This window comes from Oncorhynchus keta, chromosome 27, assembly GCF_023373465.1.
Source record: "Oncorhynchus keta strain PuntledgeMale-10-30-2019 chromosome 27, Oket_V2, whole genome shotgun sequence".
Classification (NCBI taxonomy): Eukaryota; Metazoa; Chordata; class Actinopteri; order Salmoniformes; family Salmonidae; genus Oncorhynchus; species Oncorhynchus keta.
Window position 1 is genome coordinate 29,540,120 of NC_068447.1, and position 17,022 is coordinate 29,557,141.

A 17,022-nucleotide genomic window follows, 5' to 3' on the forward strand; every position below is an offset into this window, starting at 1 on the left:
ACTGACTCAACTCCAGCCACTTTAATAATGGGAATTGATCGGAAATGATGTAAAATATATCACTAGCCACAAAATGCTACCTAATATAATGTTTACATACCCTACATTATTCATCTCATATGTATACGTATATACTGTACTCTATGTCATCTACTGCATCTTTATGTAATACATGTATCACTAGCCACTTTAACTATGTCACTTTGTTTACATACTCATCTCATATGTATATACTGTACTCAATACCATCTACTGTATCTTGCCTATGCCGCTCTGTACCATCACTCATTCATATATCTTTATGTACATATTCTTTATCCCCTTACACTTGTGTCTATAAGTTAGTAGTTTTGGAATTGTTAGCTAGATTACTTGTTGGTTATTACTGCATTGTCGGAACTAGAAGCACAAGCATTTCGCTACACTCACATTAACATCTGCTAACCATGTGTATGTGAAAAATACATTTTGATTTGATTTGATTTTATCAAGGGGCAAAGTATTGAGAGACGAGCTTAAAGTTTTCTTTACTGACCATAATTTTCAATTGTCTGACTGCTTGCATGATGACGAGTTTCTCACACCACTGGCCTAACTGGGTGATGTTTTTACTTGCCTGAATGATCTGAATCTTGGATTACAGGGACTCTCCGCAACTATATTCAATGTACGGGACAAAATTGAGGCTATGATTAAGAAGTTGGAGCTCTTTTCTGTCTGTATTAACAAGTACAATATACAGGTCTTTTCATCGTTGCATGATTTTTTGTGTTTTTCAAATTAACTTAGCTCACGGACAATGTCAATGTGATATAGCGAAGCACCTGAGTGAGCTGGGTGCTCAATTACGCAGGTACTTTCCCAAAATGGACAACACAAACAACTGGATTCGTTATCCCTTTCATGCCCTGCCTCCAGTCCACTTACTGATATCTGAACAAGAGAGCCTCATCGAAATTGCAACAAGCGGTTCTGTGAAAACTGAATTAAAAAATGTCTGGATAGGGCTGAGCTCAGAGTTTCCTGCCTTGGAAAGTCGCGCTGTTAAGACACTGATGCCCTTTGCAACCACGTACCTATGTGAGAGTGGATTCTCTGCCCTCACTAGCATGAAAACTAAATACAGGCACAGACTGTGTGTGGAAAATGATTTATGTGCATCCTTTCAAGCACACCCACAATTTTTGATGAACAAATAAGGTTTTATATGTAAGATGCCTAAATAAAAAGCAAAATTATTGATTATTATTATATTATTATTTGTGCCCTGGTCCAATAAGATCTCTCACTTCCCACGAGCCGGGTTGTGACAAAAACTCACACTCATTCTTATGTTTAATAAATGTATAGTGTGTGTGTGGCAGGCTTACAATGATGGCAACAAAAAAAAACATTTGACAGTGTGCTGACCCTGGTGCTAGAGGGGGGTACGCAGCTGGAGGTTGAATGTTTGAAGGGGTACGGGACTATACAAAGTTTGGGTAGACTAACCATCGTGGGGACCAGAGGTTGAGACACTGGTTGGATGGAGGCCAAACTGTGTCATTTCAGTAATCAGCTCATTGGGAATAGTTTAATTGGGGAACCGTATCTGATAGTTTAGTGAGACTATTAACACGCCAATAAATATGCAAATTAGGAGTCTGGTCCAAGCCTGGAAAGGATTGGTTGCAACTTGATTAGCCAAGACCCAGACATTTGGATCACTGCCTTTTATGCCCAAATAAAAAAAGAATTGTGTGCACATGCTCTCCTTCATCAGAGGAACTGCGTATGTCCTCTTGACGTCTGTCTGGCCTGACATGCATACCTTCATTATCTTCTACTGTTTCGCAACCCTCGGCGCCCTTGCCCCTCGCTTGCCTATTTCTGGACCATGAGGCTGTCGCTGGAAGAGATAACGGAGCAAACCAGCTCACTGTGGCATTCTGCTCTCTGGACAGGACCAACCCCTACTCTCTGACTCTCACCAATACTGGTCTTTCTTGATCTGAGATTCTTCCTACTCTGCCTTCTACAGCTTTCATTGATCTAAGAGGTAGGTACAATTTTAAGAGCTCTGAGAGGAGGCCTGAAGAGTGCCAACCTTTATATTTTTGGAGGGAGCTGTTACCAACTGTACTGACTTTTATAATCTGTAACCAGCCTTTTCATTTCTTGAGGATAACTCTGCCTATGTCTTCTAGTCTAGAGGCTTGTGTTTTGCGGAGGCCTATTGAGGACCACTGTTCATCATGGGTTCCGTGCGGTGTACGCCACCTGTCCCACTCCCCACAAACCTACCTGTCCTAGAGGCCAAAGTAGATGACTTGAGTCACAAGTTAGATGAGCTCCTCTCCAGACAAATAGGTTCCTGTTCCATCTGCTCCACCTGCAGTCTGCACAGCGGCCAGCCAGAGGCAACAGAAAGGCAGCTTGTGGCCCAGTCCAGGCTGCTAGAGAACTTTGAGAGGAAGATCGGTGAGATGCAGAGGACCTTAGAGGCCCTGGCCAAAGGTAACGTTCAATCGATCTGAAATGACACATGGAAGTATTGTATTGTTATTGACAAGCTAAGTTTGACTGAGCTCACTACAGGATTGACCCATGGTTTAGTATTTCAATGTCTCAACCAATACCGTGTATCTGCATTAAAGTTTCACACTGCATTTCAAAGGAGATTAATAACTGTGAAGTGGACATGAATTACAATGATTTTGCTCACACAATGTTGATGTTACAACAACATCCATGCTACTGTGAAGATGCCAGAGGCTTGTAGGAATTGTGTCCAATTTCCTTTGAGGATAATTCCATTTTGTCTTGTAAATGAGGTCTGGCGCAAAGGAAATCCCACACCTGCCAGGAAGCTGCCCCAGCCCCACCCATTGAGCCATCACCTAGAACAGTATATCTGCCAGCCAAGACCTCACTAGTCACTTCTAAGGTACTTTGAGTCTGTTTCCTTATTGTGTGAATGGTTGTGTATACACTGCATTGTCTTTTTCCATGTTGATACATGTCAACATGGGAAACATGTATATCTAAATGACAATACATAAAGCAACCGTTTTAGTCTGTCCGGTGCTATGTTCTCTCATGGTCAGGATGAGATCTCGGATCAGTTGGAGACAAACAGACAGCAGGATAAGACACAACACACTCCTACCACCCCAGCAAAGAAAGGTAACTATTCATACTCAATGAGCTCCAGGCAAAATGTAGGTGACCATAATCCAGGGTGGATTCAATTGGTGTGTTATTTGATAGAGACGGATGCAAAGAAAACATTGACACGGCTGGCAGTAGCAGTTTTCCCATCAATGGCGGACACTCAAAAGATTTTGACTCAGACAAGGACCACAGTGACGAAGAACCAAGCGGTGACATCCATCGAGGAGTCACTTAGGACAGCATCTCTGCCAGTCAGTGATTCATTAAGCACGGAAAAGGTACTCTTATAATATGTTTCTTCATTGTGTCAATGGTTTTGTGTATACATTGCATGGATATGTGTCTACTTCATATCTCTAATTGGCAAAACATAAAACAAGCCTTTTAGTTGATGATTGGTCAGTGGCACACCTTGTGATATGCTCAAGCTGCCTCTGTTTCTCTCATGCTCAGGCTGAGACCCTGAATCAGTTTGAGACGAACAGACACCAGGAAACAAAGCAACAGACTCCTATCGCTCCTGCAAAGAAAGGTAACTCACTTCCATTTTAGTGGTATGACTATAGTCATGTCATACTCTGTGAGCTCAAGACCTACATTTGGCTAGATTGAGCTGACCAACATTCATGGATTCAATGGGTGTTTATGAGTTATATGATAGATAGGAACACAGAAAGCATTGCCATATGAATGGATAGACATACAGTTGAAGTCGGAAGTTTACATACACCTTAGCCAAATACATTTAAACGTTTTTCACAATTCCTGACATTTAATCCTAGTAGAAATACCCTGTCTTAGGTCAGTTAGGATCACCACTTTATTGTAAGAATGTGAAATGTCAGAATAATAGCAGAGAGAATGATTTATTTCAGCTTTTCTTTCATCACATTCCCAGTGGGTCAGAAGTTTACATACACTCAATTAGTATTTGGTAGCATTTCTATTAAATTGTTTAACTTGGGTCAAACATTTCAGGTAGCCTTCCACAAGCTTCCCTCAATAAGTTGGGTGAATTTTGGCCCATTCCTCCTGACAGAGCTGGTGTAACTGAGTCAGGTTTCTAGGCCTCCTTGCTCACACATGCTTTTTCAGTTCTACCCATACATTTTCTATGGAATTGAGGTCAGGGCTTTGTGATGGCCACTCCAATACCTTGACTTTGTTGTCCTTAAGCCATTTTGCCACAACTTTGGAAGTATGCTTGGGGTCATTGTCTATTTGGAAGACCCATTTGCGACCAAGCTTTAACTTCCTGACAGATGTCTTGAGATATTGCTTCAATATACAGTATCCACATAATTTTCCTACCTCATGATGCCATCTATTTTGTGAAGTGCCTCAGTCCCTTCCTGCAGCAAAGCACCCCCACAACATGATGCTGCCAACCCTGTGCTTCATGGTCGAGAGGGTGTTCTTCAGCTTGCAAGCCTCCCGCTTTTTCCTCCAAACATAACGATGGTCATTATGGCCAAACAGTTCTATTTTTGTTTCATCAGACCAGAAAACATTTATCCAAAAAGTATGATCTTTGTCCCCATGTGCAGTTGCAAACCGTAGTCTGGCTTTTTTATGGTGGTTTTGGAGCAGTGGCTTCTTCCTTGCTGAGCAGCCTTTCAGGTTATGTCAATATAGGACTCATTTTACTGTGGATATAGATACTTTTGTACCCGTTTCCTTCAGCATCTTCACAAGGTCATTTGCTGTTGTTCTGGGATTGATTTTCACTTTTCACACCAAAGTACGTTCATCTCGAGGAGACAGAGTGCGTCTCCTTCCTGAGTGGTATGATGGCTGCGTGGTCCCATGGTGTTTATACTTGCGTAATTTTGTTTGTACAGATGAACGTGGTACCTTCAGGCGTTTGGAAATTGCTCCCAAGGATGAACCAGACTTGTGGAGGTCTACAATTTGTTTTCTGAGATCTTGGCTGACTTCTTTTAATTTTACATTTACATTTACATTTAAGTCATTTAGCAGACGCTCTTATCCAGAGCGACTTACAATTTTCCAATAATGTCAAGCAAAGAGGAACTGAGTTTGAAGGTAGGCCTTGAAATACATCCACAGGTACACCTGCAATTGACTCAAATTATGTAAATTAGTCTATCAGAAATTTCTAAAGCCATGACATCATTTTCTGGAATTTTCCAAGCTGTTTAAAGGCACAGTCAACTTAGTGTATGTAAACCTCTGACCCACTGGAATTGTGATACAGTGAATTATAAGTGAAATAATCTGTCTGTAAACAATTGTTGGAAAAATTACTTGTGTCATGCACAAAGTAGATGTCCTAACCGACTTGCCAAAACTATAGTTTGTTAACAAAAAAATGTGGAATGGTTGAAAAACGAGTTTTAATGACTCCAACCTAAGAGTATGTAAACTTCAGACTATAACTGTATATTAATTAAGGGGTGTCTGCTGGTATGGGAGCAGAGCAAAGAGACTGTGTTGGAGAGCAGTGGATTGGAGGGAACCAGCAGGGGGTCAGAGGTCAACCAATGGCAGCAGATTCCCACAGACAGAGTGAAACTAAAAGGGGTTGGATGAGAGAAGTTCCAGCTGTAGCGGTTGTCCCATCAATGGCGGACACTCCAAGGACTGAGACGAGGACCACAGTGGCGGAGAACCAAGCAGCTGCTCCATCAAGTTCCACCCCCGCACCAAAAAAGCAGTCTGGGTTGGCTGTCCTTATGCCAACTGTGGAAAGCTCCTCCCTCAGACAAGTGCACAGCTGTCCAGAGTCCTTGCAGAGGTAAAGGCGCTTACTCATCACCTAACATACATACTAATAAAAATGATAAATGATTGGATATCGGATCTATATGTGAAAAACACATCCACCACCAATTTGAATCACATTGCTTTCCACCATACAAATTATAAATGCTACTCTGCTCTGATTGTGCTGGCCTTCTTTCTGGTCCAGGCTCCAGAGTTCAAGGCCCAAGCCCCAGTCTGTCTGCCCTGCCCGTAGACCTGCTGTTGGGAAGACCTGCAGTGTTTTGGGAGGGGCTAGTCCAGTTGCAGCCAGTGGAATACAGATCATAGTAGTCCCTACTACAGCAGAAAGGACCTGGCCCAAGTCCCCTACCAAAACTTGCCATAAGGTCATAGGTGATTGTTGACTTCCGTGCACAAAAGGCCTTAGTGTGTTTGATAATTTTGGGATTAGTATGCTATTATACAAAGATGTGTACTGACATTGTGCTAATGAGTGTTGCCCTCCCAATCTCTCTCTCTCTATCTATCTCTCAGATGACGTTCCCCCGCAGCCAGCTCCTTTCCTTCACCGCTGTGTGTCTTTGCGATCCAACCCCCCATCTGACACCTTCATCATCCACACCAGAGAGGTGCTGGGGAGGTAAACTGACATCTGTAGCCTACTGGTCTGGAATAGTGGTAGAACTAGTAATCTCCCAGATGTTATCTACTAGCTATTGGGTTTGTGTGTTAATGAGTTAAGAAAAACATATTTTTCCCTCAGCGGACGCTTTGGCAAGGTGCACAAATGCACTGAAAAATCCTCTGGACTAAAGCTTGCAGCTAAGATAATCAACACACGAACTGCTAAAGAAAAGGTGAGTGAGTGAGTGAGGTACATATTTGTATGTTCACATACACATTTGCCTGTGTTGTTCTCTCAGGAAAGGGCAAATAACGAGGTGCAGGCAATGAACCAGCTGAGTCATCCCAACATCCTCCAGCTCTACGAGGCCTTTGAGGCCAAGCACCAGCTGGTGTTAATTCTGGAATAGTAAGTGGCTCATATTCCACTCTGCTATTCAGTGTCATTGGTTAGCAAGATCTCCATTACACTGTAGTGCTTCTAAACATTCTACAAATAATTTAACAGGGAACAATACATTAACAATTAATTAATATACTTGAATGATCTCCTGAGGGGGGATTTGGTTTGCTGGCAGCAGACACTAAAGTACAAAGTACAGACACTCAGAGACATAGATACGGAACACTGAATCGCCACAAATATGGATACATTATTAAAACAAAGACAAAGTGCATTACATACAGTATACCTCAATCAAAAGTACACAATGGAAAGGGGAGAAAGGAGCAGTGGAGTTGGTCAACCTGATGTCTGTGTGTGGCAGTGTTGAGGGCGGGGAGCTGTTTGACAGGATTGTGGATGAGAGCGCACCACTGACCGAGGTGGACGCCATGGTGTTTGTCAAGCAGATCTGTGAAGGGGTCAGCTACATGCATCAGATGTACGTCCTCCACCTCGACCTGAAAGTGAGTATGGTGGACTGGATGTGCATTCCAGATTTCAAGGCTCACCATCTTCACAAATGCCAGGCACATTTTAATTACCACTTGAAGCACATCGTGGTCAGTCTCACCGTAACTCAGAGGCATCCATGTGTGTTGTTGTAAGAAAAGTAATCAATGGTTAATTTATCCAAATGAATTTGCACACTCCGATGTTCACAGCCGGAGAATATCCTTTGTGTGAATCGAACTGGCCATCAGGTGAAGATTATCGACTTTGGGCTGGCAAGAAGGTAATGCCTCTCTTCAGCTGTGGGTGTGATTCTGGGGGATTTATTGTGAGCATTGGTAGCAGCTTTCTCAAAACGAACCTTGAAAAATAATTTTCTTTCTTCCTCGGAATCAGATACAGGCCGCGGGAGAAGCTCAGAGTCAATTTTGGAACCCCTGAATTTCTGGCCCCAGAGGTGGTCAACTTTGATTTTGTGTCCTTTCCCACAGACATGTGGACCTTAGGGGTTGTCACTTATATGCTGTGAGTCTAAAATATAAGCCTCATATTCCCTAACATCTATGTTAAACCGTAAGTTGTATGGGGCAAATTTACTTCCACGTAAGTAACATTATTACTTAGTGTCCCATTTACATCAATGCATGACTAAGTAAAAATGTGACTTAAGTGGGAGTTAGGATTCACCCCCCCCCATGTCCCTACCATGCATGCTTTCATTGTGACCTGTTTCCCTGTGTATGTGCATGCGGCACTTCCTTCCTCTCATCCTCCGCAGTCTAAGTGGCCTTTCACCCTTCCTGGGTGATGATGAGAGCCAGACCCTCAACAACGTCCTCTCTGCCAACTGTTCTTTTGAGGATGAGGCCTTTGAGCACATCTCAGCAGAGGCCAAGGACTTTATCTCTCACCTTCTGGTCAAGGAGAGGGGGTGAGGGCCAAAGCTGAAATAATAATCATAACACTCATGATTGTGATGATTATTACAGTTTATTAGTTATACTTCTACCATGTTCCCTGTTTGGCCAGAGGGCGAATGAGTGCTTTACAGTGTCTAAGACATCCGTGGCTCAACAACATTGCAGAGAAGGCCAAGGGCAGCAATATAGTACTGAAGTCCCAGGTCCTGCTGAAGAAATACCTGGCCAAGAAACTATGGAAGGTCAGTAAAACAGAATTCCTGCACCACACAGTGTGGTTCATTTAGTTGGTTTTGTAGTTGGAAGGCACATTGTTCACATTATGGTAGTTTTATCCTCTTTCACTGCAATCAGCTGTGTCATGTCAATTGTTTCCGGCCAACCATTGTTGATGAGACGCATCAAACCTTCCTGCCCTGCTCACTTTGTTGTAAATGTGCTTCTGTGGTTGTTGACAGAAAAACTACATTGCGATAGCAGCAGCCAACAGATTCAAGAAGATCAGCAGCGGTGGGGAACTGACCTCTCTGGATACGGAGACGGATACAATACCTATAGCAACGTAACAATGTCACCCATTAATACAGTACCTGCACTGCCGCCTTACAATGTCAGCCCTGTGAAATCTGTACTGACCTACGCTGGACAAACTGCATACTTGTAAAGACCTCCCACATAATCAGTCAGAGAAGGTACTCTTGTCATGGTCTGTCTGTGTAAACAAAACTGAAGACAGTGTGTGAATAAATAGTGGCTACACAACATAATTTCACTCATAAAATGAACAGCAATTTTGTACTTTAATATTTTTTCTTGTGTGGAAATGTATGGAAGCGGATTCATGCCAAAAGATATGACACTACATCTATAAAGGAAATAGTGAAATTGTTTTGTAATTTTAAACGTAACCTTTATTTTACTAGGCAAGTCAGTAAAAAAAAAAATCTTATTTACAATGACGGCCTACCTCACTCAAACCCGGACGATGCTGGGCCAATTGTGTCCCCATGGGACTCCCATTCACGGCCGGATGTGATACAGCCTGGATTCGAACCAGGGTGTGTGTAGTGACGCCTCAAGCACTGAGGTGCAGTGCCTTAGACCGCTGTGCAACTCAATAACGACAAACCAATCCAATCTAATAGGTACTTTATTGTTTACATTCATACAATAAGAAAATGCTTCAAAGATAATATGATAAGAGCAGTTCAGCAATTCTTGTTTTGTATCTTCTTCTATAGGGTGATGGAACAAAAAGCTAGAGCCTTGTCCTAAGAGCTAACGAGGATGTGATGCCTGCATACTAGTAACGCTTCCAGCTAATTTTACTGCAGGCAACAATGCAATTGAATTAAATGGAATCCTCATTCAATACAATATGATGGGAACTTAACTATTGGGCATAACATCCTTTCGTCAATATGCTAAGCTAACCTCAATACAAATCTATTACTATAAAGTGTGCGTTCGTTGAACTGACAAAAATAATCTCTAAACAAATGTTTTCTCTGCAATTACAAGTTGCTCTTTTCTGAGGTAGTCAAAGGACGCGTTCCAGGCTGACTACATTTCAGACAGTTGCATTGCATCAACCAATGGTTGCATGCTACTTAATTGACTGCGCAGTCAGGCCTCAGATTGATATATCATATGATGTGGTTAGGTGATATGTTAAAACACCTGAAGGTGTTGAGATTTGGCAGGCGTCTGCAATGTAGTCTGTCTAAAACGCTGCCAACAAATATACAATCATCATGGGCGTGGAGGAACTGATCTCTACATATCAGGAAAGGATACAATACATAAGTACTGGTAAAAGAGACAATGTTCAAGGAGGAGAGATGTTATTCTGTACTGATTGTTCATTTTTATGTAACAGTTACCTCCACGCAAAGAAAGAAACGGGTACTGTAATAGGATAAGGTAGAGGTAGAGAGTTTATGGGTCAATCAATGTCACTGTCTGTTGTATCTAAACAAAACAAGCAATTTGATGAAGAAAATCTACATTTTCACTTTAGATCTAATGGCACAAGTTAGAGCCAAAGTAACTAGGAAAGAGATTAAAATGATATACCCTAACCCCAAAGGACAGAGTTCTGTATTCATCTCTTCATCTAGGAGAGCATGTTGTTGAGGTAAAAGGAACAAACATTTCATAAGACATCAATTCTATCCTTTCATAATGTCTTAAGTGCTTAAAGCCAGTCAATAGAGTAGACACCCAAGAGGCACAACAGTAGCATTTTTTTAAGACGTCGGTGCAACATTTCACTGAATAAAGGATAAAGTCAATGATATGCAGTAATATGAAACCCATTTCAGTAACACTCTCTAAAGCAGTGTTTGACAAACCTCTCCTCAAGTACCCCCTGCCATTCCACTTACTTGGTATATTCCAGAACAAGCACAGTTGATTGAACTGGTCAACTAATAATCAAGCTCTTGATTACTTGAATCAGGATTGCTAATACTGTCTGGAACAGACCAAATAATTGGAATGGGGGTCCTGGATAGAGGTTTGGGAAACTGCTTTAAAGGGATTTTAAAATCAAACATCTCTAGTTTTTGTATAAATAAGCAGAACATGATAACACAAGTACACTTTTACGTAAGCTGCTGTTAAATATCTAACATGACCATTGTCATACAAGTGACTAACATTATTGGAAAACAAGATGAGTGGCAGGTGTCATGCAGCACTTATGTCCACATTGTATAGACCTTATGCGGTCTTTTCTGAACAAAGTGCAACCATTTGGCCTATTTCTAACAGGTTTCAATAAAACAACATTTTGGTTGCTAAAACACACTTTCTATTCTCCTTCTGCTCAAGTTTCTTATTATCGGATGAGGTAATACTGATGAAGTGGTTCTTTGTGTTCAACATCATCATAACAAAAACTATTGCTACTGAAAGCTTAATTAGCATCATTAAAAAAATAAAATTCCCATTTTCTTCCCATAAAAAAAAATAAATGCAAGCACATTGGATGCCTATATGTATCACTCGTATATTCAAGACTTTCGAGACACTCGTCCTTTATGGGAGGCTTTATTCAAGAATATTTGGAGTGTTCCTTGGCCTGGTGCTGGGGTCACATGGTTTCAGGCTGCTCACTGTTGAAAGGTCTGGTAGTAGCGAGGTAGGGAGGTGGAAGTGCTCATTCCAGGATTGCTGAACCCCTGAGGTAGCTGGTTGTTGTTGTGGGCTCCGGGGACCTGGGGTGCGTGAAGTTGTGGGGGCTGCAGGAAGGTGAGTCCTCCTGGAGCCTGATAGGGTAGGGGGCTGGAGGAGGAGGGCGGCACAGTGGAGGTGGAGGTAGACGGGTAGCCCATCACCAGACCTCCCATACTCATATGAGCACTGTAGGGAGGCAGGCTGAACGGCAAGAAGCCCAGAAGAGGACCCAGGTCCATGTTAGCAGCGCACGACAGCTCGGCTGAGGAGAGAGCGGGGCTCCTGGACAGAAGGTGGGGGTCCCCAGCCACTGGGCCACCCTGGGTTTCTGAAAGCACTTCCCTCTGAGGGGAGGCGGAGGAGGAGGTAGAGGAGGAGGCTGTGGTCAGGTGTGGGGGCAGCCCGCTCTGCAGGTCCATAAGGAAGCTCTCCATGTCAGTGCGGGGATATGAGGTAGATCCATGCTGATACCTAGCCATGTGGCCATAAGGCTGCTGTTGCTGCTGGGGGAGGTGGTGGTGGGGATGGGGAGAGGGGCCTGGCATGTGGAGGCCCACCCCCATGGCCGTGGACAGGGAGCCCTGCATGAGGGAGTGGTGTTGATGGCCCATGCCTGGATTGGAAATGGTCTGCAGGGGGTAACTGCTGTACATGTCAATGGGGAAGGCCTCTACATGCTCCTTGGAGGAGGGTCCCATGCTGCATTGCACCGGACTTGGCTCTTCCTTTACGGGCCCAGGTGTGGTGGGGGCTGGTGTGGGGGTGGTGGTTGTGGGCTCCTGGACGTGGCTCTTCTTCAGGTGGCGCGTCAGATGGTCCCTGCGACCAAATCGCTGGGCGCAGCGCGGGCACAGAAAGTCACGGCGGCCCGTGTGCACCACCGCGTGACGCCGCACATCCTTGCGAGTGTAGAAGCGCCGGTCGCAGCGCTCACACGAATACTTCCTCTCCCTGACGGTGGCGGTGACCTCCAGTGGCGGAAGCCTGTCGGTGTGGCTCCCTAGCTGCTCCAGCAGGGCAGGCGCCCCCTCTTGGCAATGGAGCTCCCCAGGGATGGTGGCGCTGGAGGCAGGGGCATGGGCAGCCAGCAGGTGGCGCCGGTAGCCCAACTGAGTGCTGTACTGTTTGCCACACTCCTGGCAGTGGAAAACCTGCCTGTTGGCGTCGTGGGTCTGCAAGTGGCTCTTCAGGTGCTCCTTCTGTTGGAACATGCTCTAGCAGAGGGAACGGCGCTGGGTCTTCTGCAGAGGGCGACGGGCCATAAGCATGAGCAGACGGACAAAACACTCATGGGGTATTTTAAGAGAGGACCTTCAAACTTGACACCATTGGCTACACCATTAATGGAGAATAGGGTGTTGAATGCTGCTGAATGCTGCTAGTGGAGTGTTTCGTATTCTCTCCAGGTGAGGATCTGTCCGCCTGTCTCCCTTTCCAGTACGAGCTTCTATCAGATGGGGGGGTTCTGCAGCAGCAGCTGCCATAGCAACCCAATAGGGCCTGGGCAAAGAGAGCAGAGTCACTCACTCAGCTGCTAAGGCTCGGACTAGATATAGGTGAGCATCCCTGAGCTTGTGTGAGTTTTATGTTATTGTGTGTGTATGTGTGCGTGTCTCCGCAGGGTAATTCTTGGGTAAGGCCCAAAGTTGTGTGCTTCTTCTCCCTGTCTCATCCAGCCACATGAGCCAGAGGACCGGTTGAACGTGAGTGGCAATTTTGCATGACCACAGTCCTATAAAGAAGCACAAGGTTAAGATCAGCCTACAGTTGTTGTGTGATGAAATTACCAGGGTCAAGCTGATGCCGGACACACCCCATGTATAGCACCCATCCAAAGCGATGCACTTTACATTATTTTAACTTTGCCAATACTGTAATATTTAAAAAATATATATTACTTGGCTTTTTAAGTTGAAGATTTACTATGGTAATTCTAATTGTGCAAGTGCTGCAGATCAATATTCATCAAGTGAAACCTGGGGTGGCATGATATGAGCCTTGTATTCTATATTAGAAAAGTATCCTTTTTGCATCATTTGATGGGGAAACTGTGCAAAAGACACTCTGATCTGAACAATGAAAAGCAAGGTATGAGAGTTTCACTTGGAAACGAATCAAGAGTCTATATACAACGAACATATGGTTCATCATCAACTCGCGCTGATCAGCATGTATATGAAGTCAAAAACACACAAAAACGTATTCACGTAGTAACTTAAAAACACAAAGTAAATTAACTTAACTCAATAAATGGACTCGTGTAATTCATGAGCAATGATTGAAAAATAATGAATGGGGAAACGTAATACGAAAATAAGGACGTGATGATAACATTCAAAAACATTTTTTTTAAACGTTTGTATTCTGAAAATGTGTTGAGCGCTAACAAAACAGTTATGTTTTCCTTAATTACATAAAGTAATGAAAATAAATGTACATGTTGCACTACTATTTGAAAAGTGCTAAAGAAATTCAGCAAGTTCATGTCACCGAATTTGATCGGTATGAGTAACGTTAGATTTTTACTATCAGCCTGGCAGGCGTATATTTGGCACGTTTCCGTTAAAAATGGGCGTAAACGTACCTTTAAAACGTTCACGATTCGGTTCTTGGTCCTTTTCTCTCAGATGTTTTGTAAAACTATTTTTCCAATTTTTTAAAGTTTTATTATTTTCGGGGCCTGGGTTTTTCCTCCGCGGTGGTGGAGTTGCAGAGCGCTTGCATTATGGGAGTGTGACGTCAGACACACCACTTTTTGACAAACTTTTGTAGAGGTTGCCAACTAAATAAGGTTCACCAACACTGCGACCTAGTATGCAATACTTCATATTAAACCTTAAGACATGGGACAATATTTTAAAACTTGGAAAAATATAATTCCATAACATCATTGCATATACTCCTTTTTTCTGTAGAAAATTAAAACTGTTAAATTGAAGGTGTTGTACGCCCAAAAAACAAGAGGATGGCCATATGGGTCCCACATCATGACACTATATAGAGAGGAGGATGGAGGTAGCGGACTCACTTACGACGAGTATGAGGAGAAGATGCTCATCTCCATCAGATTTTCTGGTCATTATCTGGTTCTGGTCAGGTCTCAGGATGACCAAAAATCCTAATGTAACCTTAATCCATGTTTCAAACCGTTCCTTCATTGAGGAACTATTTGAAACATGGATTTAGGTTGCATTGATTGTGGAGTAAGGTTGCATAGCCTACTGCTTTTGTCATTTGTCTTGTACCAATAGCTTCAAACTATATCATGTCAATCTCACAAACTGTCTGTTAAGGTTTGCATTCATAGCTCCAGCTGCAAAATGTGTGGTTACATTTCCCCAGCCCCATCCCTCAGTTCACCAAACAATGTGGCAGGATCAGGCTGTTGAAATGACAGATTGCACCTATTTTTATTCATGTGGATGTTCTCTGTGTGACTTTATTTGGGGGCATGGGCAATTATAATGACTAGTACTCTATTTTTTACAGACTGTAATCTGTTTGTTTGATAATAACCGAAATTATTTTATTCACCCCTTACCCCAATTTTTGTGTGTGCTAATAAATAGGCAGTTAAGGCACTGTGATTTGAACAGCACTGCACACCCTAAGAAAACTAGAGTACTGGAACATCAATTAAAAATATGAAAAGGATTTTATTCTTAACGCTGTAGTAAATATAATGATGTTCCCTTATGTCTTTATGTAATTAAATAGTAGCCTAGAAAAATCTTATTTATTCTTTGATTTTTTAAAATCTCAAAACAGAATGTCCCACTGGACACACACTGGTTGAATCAAAGTTGTTTCCATGTCATTTCAATAAAATAACTTGAACCAACGTGGAATAGACATTGAATTGACGTCTGTGCCCACAGGGGTGGTCTCAGATTTTTCCTCTCCATGTTTTCCTTCAGGTTGATCTCTGCCAGGTTCGTCCATGGACAGGTTACATGATGCCATTGTGACCCGTGCTTGACTTGGAGCTGAATACCGGCACCTAAAATGTTCTACTGCTTGAGCTCCTGTTCCTCTTAGAGAATATTAGCTCAAAAGTATTGTGGAGCTTCTGCACCTAAATATAAACAGTACCGACACCCAAAATGAGTACCAGCACCTATTTCAGTCCAAGTGTAACACTGATTGTGGCTAATTTTGCAGATAGCAGAGCCACAATGGCTTGATCTCTGTCAATTCTCTCCCACTAGCGTTGGTTTGTAGAGTGACTAGAGAGAGAGAGGGGGTAGGGAGAGTTGTTTAGTGTTTCATTCCTGCAGTGTTTTGACCCTTGACCTCACTGTTGTGTTCTGTCCGCCTTGCATTCCAAAGTGACTCACTGGGCAAAAATTGGTTGAATCAACATTGTTAACATGTCATTTCAACCCCCCTGTGATGACGTTGAATCAAAGTGGGAACCTGATTGGGTTTGCAAAAATTCAACATAAGGGCATTTAAAAAAAAAAATCACACAACTTTTAACCTACAGGACAGCCAATGACATTTCACGTTAGTTGAAAGCTCAACCGAATGTAAATCAAAACTAGACGTTGAACTGATGTCTGTGCCCAGTATTTTTTGCATTAGCTTATGTGCTAACATGCATCTATAGGTACATTGCGGAGATATTTGAATGCAGCACCTATATTTTTTCTCAAAACAATTAAAGGAGAAGAGGATTGCAGATGATTTTGAGCATTAGCATTACATATGCAAAAAATAAGTTCATAGTTTCCTTGTTTTTTCTTATCAATACCAGTGTGGTCAATCTTAGGGACGTCCACGAGGGCGATGACAAGTTTCAAGTTGAAAGACCACTGAGGAGTGGATTTAGTGTTTTAAATGGAAATGTAAAATCTGATTTGTCAATATCTCAGCCATCTTGTGATCAATCCCTTTATTAGTAAATTCCAAATTTGTTTTTTATTCGATTTATGTATATTTTGCACATTTTAGCATATGTGCTAATATGCATCAACTGGTATAGTGTGGCCAACTTTGAATGCAAACTCTTTAGGGACTATTGTAATGAGTCCAAAAAATAGATTTGGAGTGAATCTGACATTTAGTCCATGAGAAGAATATCATTTATGATTATTTTAAGTATTAGCGTTACATAGTCAAAAAAAGTGAATTGTTAATAGTTTCCCTATTTTTTAAGATATCAATGCCAAACTTAACATGGTTCATCATGACAATGGTTTTGATGACCTTAAAACGTTACAAGTAGATAAGCCATTGTGGAGTGGATTTACAAAGGATTTAAATGGACACGTAAAATCTGATTTCCTGATGACTCCGCCATCTCTTAACCAATCCCTTTGCTTTTCTCCAACTTCGTTATGGTTTCCACATGGCCATATTTCCACGATACAGTGCTTGTTTACGGAAAAACGACGGGAGACAGAGTCTACTACCTGTGCTAATTAGTGTGAACGGAAGACACCCCAAACGTGATGTCACTGAAAAATACTGTCGGTTGCAACTTTTAAAACCGGTTAAAGTGTATATTTTGCATTTGTGAAA

General features: G+C 42.5%; 2 protein-coding genes across 3 annotated transcripts; one reads left to right on the top strand and one right to left on the bottom strand.

The window, feature by feature from the left end:
• The first annotated feature begins 1,884 nt into the window (after window positions 1-1,884).
• mylk2 (myosin light chain kinase 2) lies at window positions 1,885-11,130 on the top strand. 2 transcript variants are annotated; one of them, XM_035738396.1, is made up of 17 exons: window positions 1,885-2,038; window positions 2,187-2,496; window positions 2,814-2,926; window positions 3,087-3,165; window positions 3,250-3,431; window positions 3,607-3,685; window positions 5,569-5,911; window positions 6,086-6,273; window positions 6,415-6,520; window positions 6,644-6,737; window positions 6,804-6,913; window positions 7,272-7,413; window positions 7,612-7,682; window positions 7,796-7,924; window positions 8,178-8,330; window positions 8,429-8,561; window positions 8,778-11,130. In XM_035738396.1, exons 2-17 carry the CDS (start codon window positions 2,235-2,237, stop codon window positions 8,883-8,885), a joined length of 2,292 nt encoding a protein of 763 aa, XP_035594289.1. In that variant the 5' UTR covers window positions 1,885-2,038; window positions 2,187-2,234; the 3' UTR covers window positions 8,886-11,130. The 2 variants fall into 2 exon arrangements, with proteins under 2 accessions (XP_035594289.1, XP_035594290.1); XM_035738397.1 differs by having other exon boundaries at window positions 5,593-5,911.
• Window positions 9,452-15,174, bottom strand: LOC118359736 (zinc finger protein PLAGL2-like). Its single transcript, XM_035738398.2, has 2 exons — window positions 14,084-15,174; window positions 9,452-13,231 (listed from the first exon to the last, which is right to left on the bottom strand). Exon 2 carries the CDS (start codon window positions 12,708-12,710, stop codon window positions 11,436-11,438), a length of 1,275 nt encoding a protein of 424 aa, XP_035594291.1. The 5' UTR covers window positions 12,711-13,231; window positions 14,084-15,174; the 3' UTR covers window positions 9,452-11,435.
• Between the last annotated feature and the right edge of the window lie 1,848 nt (window positions 15,175-17,022).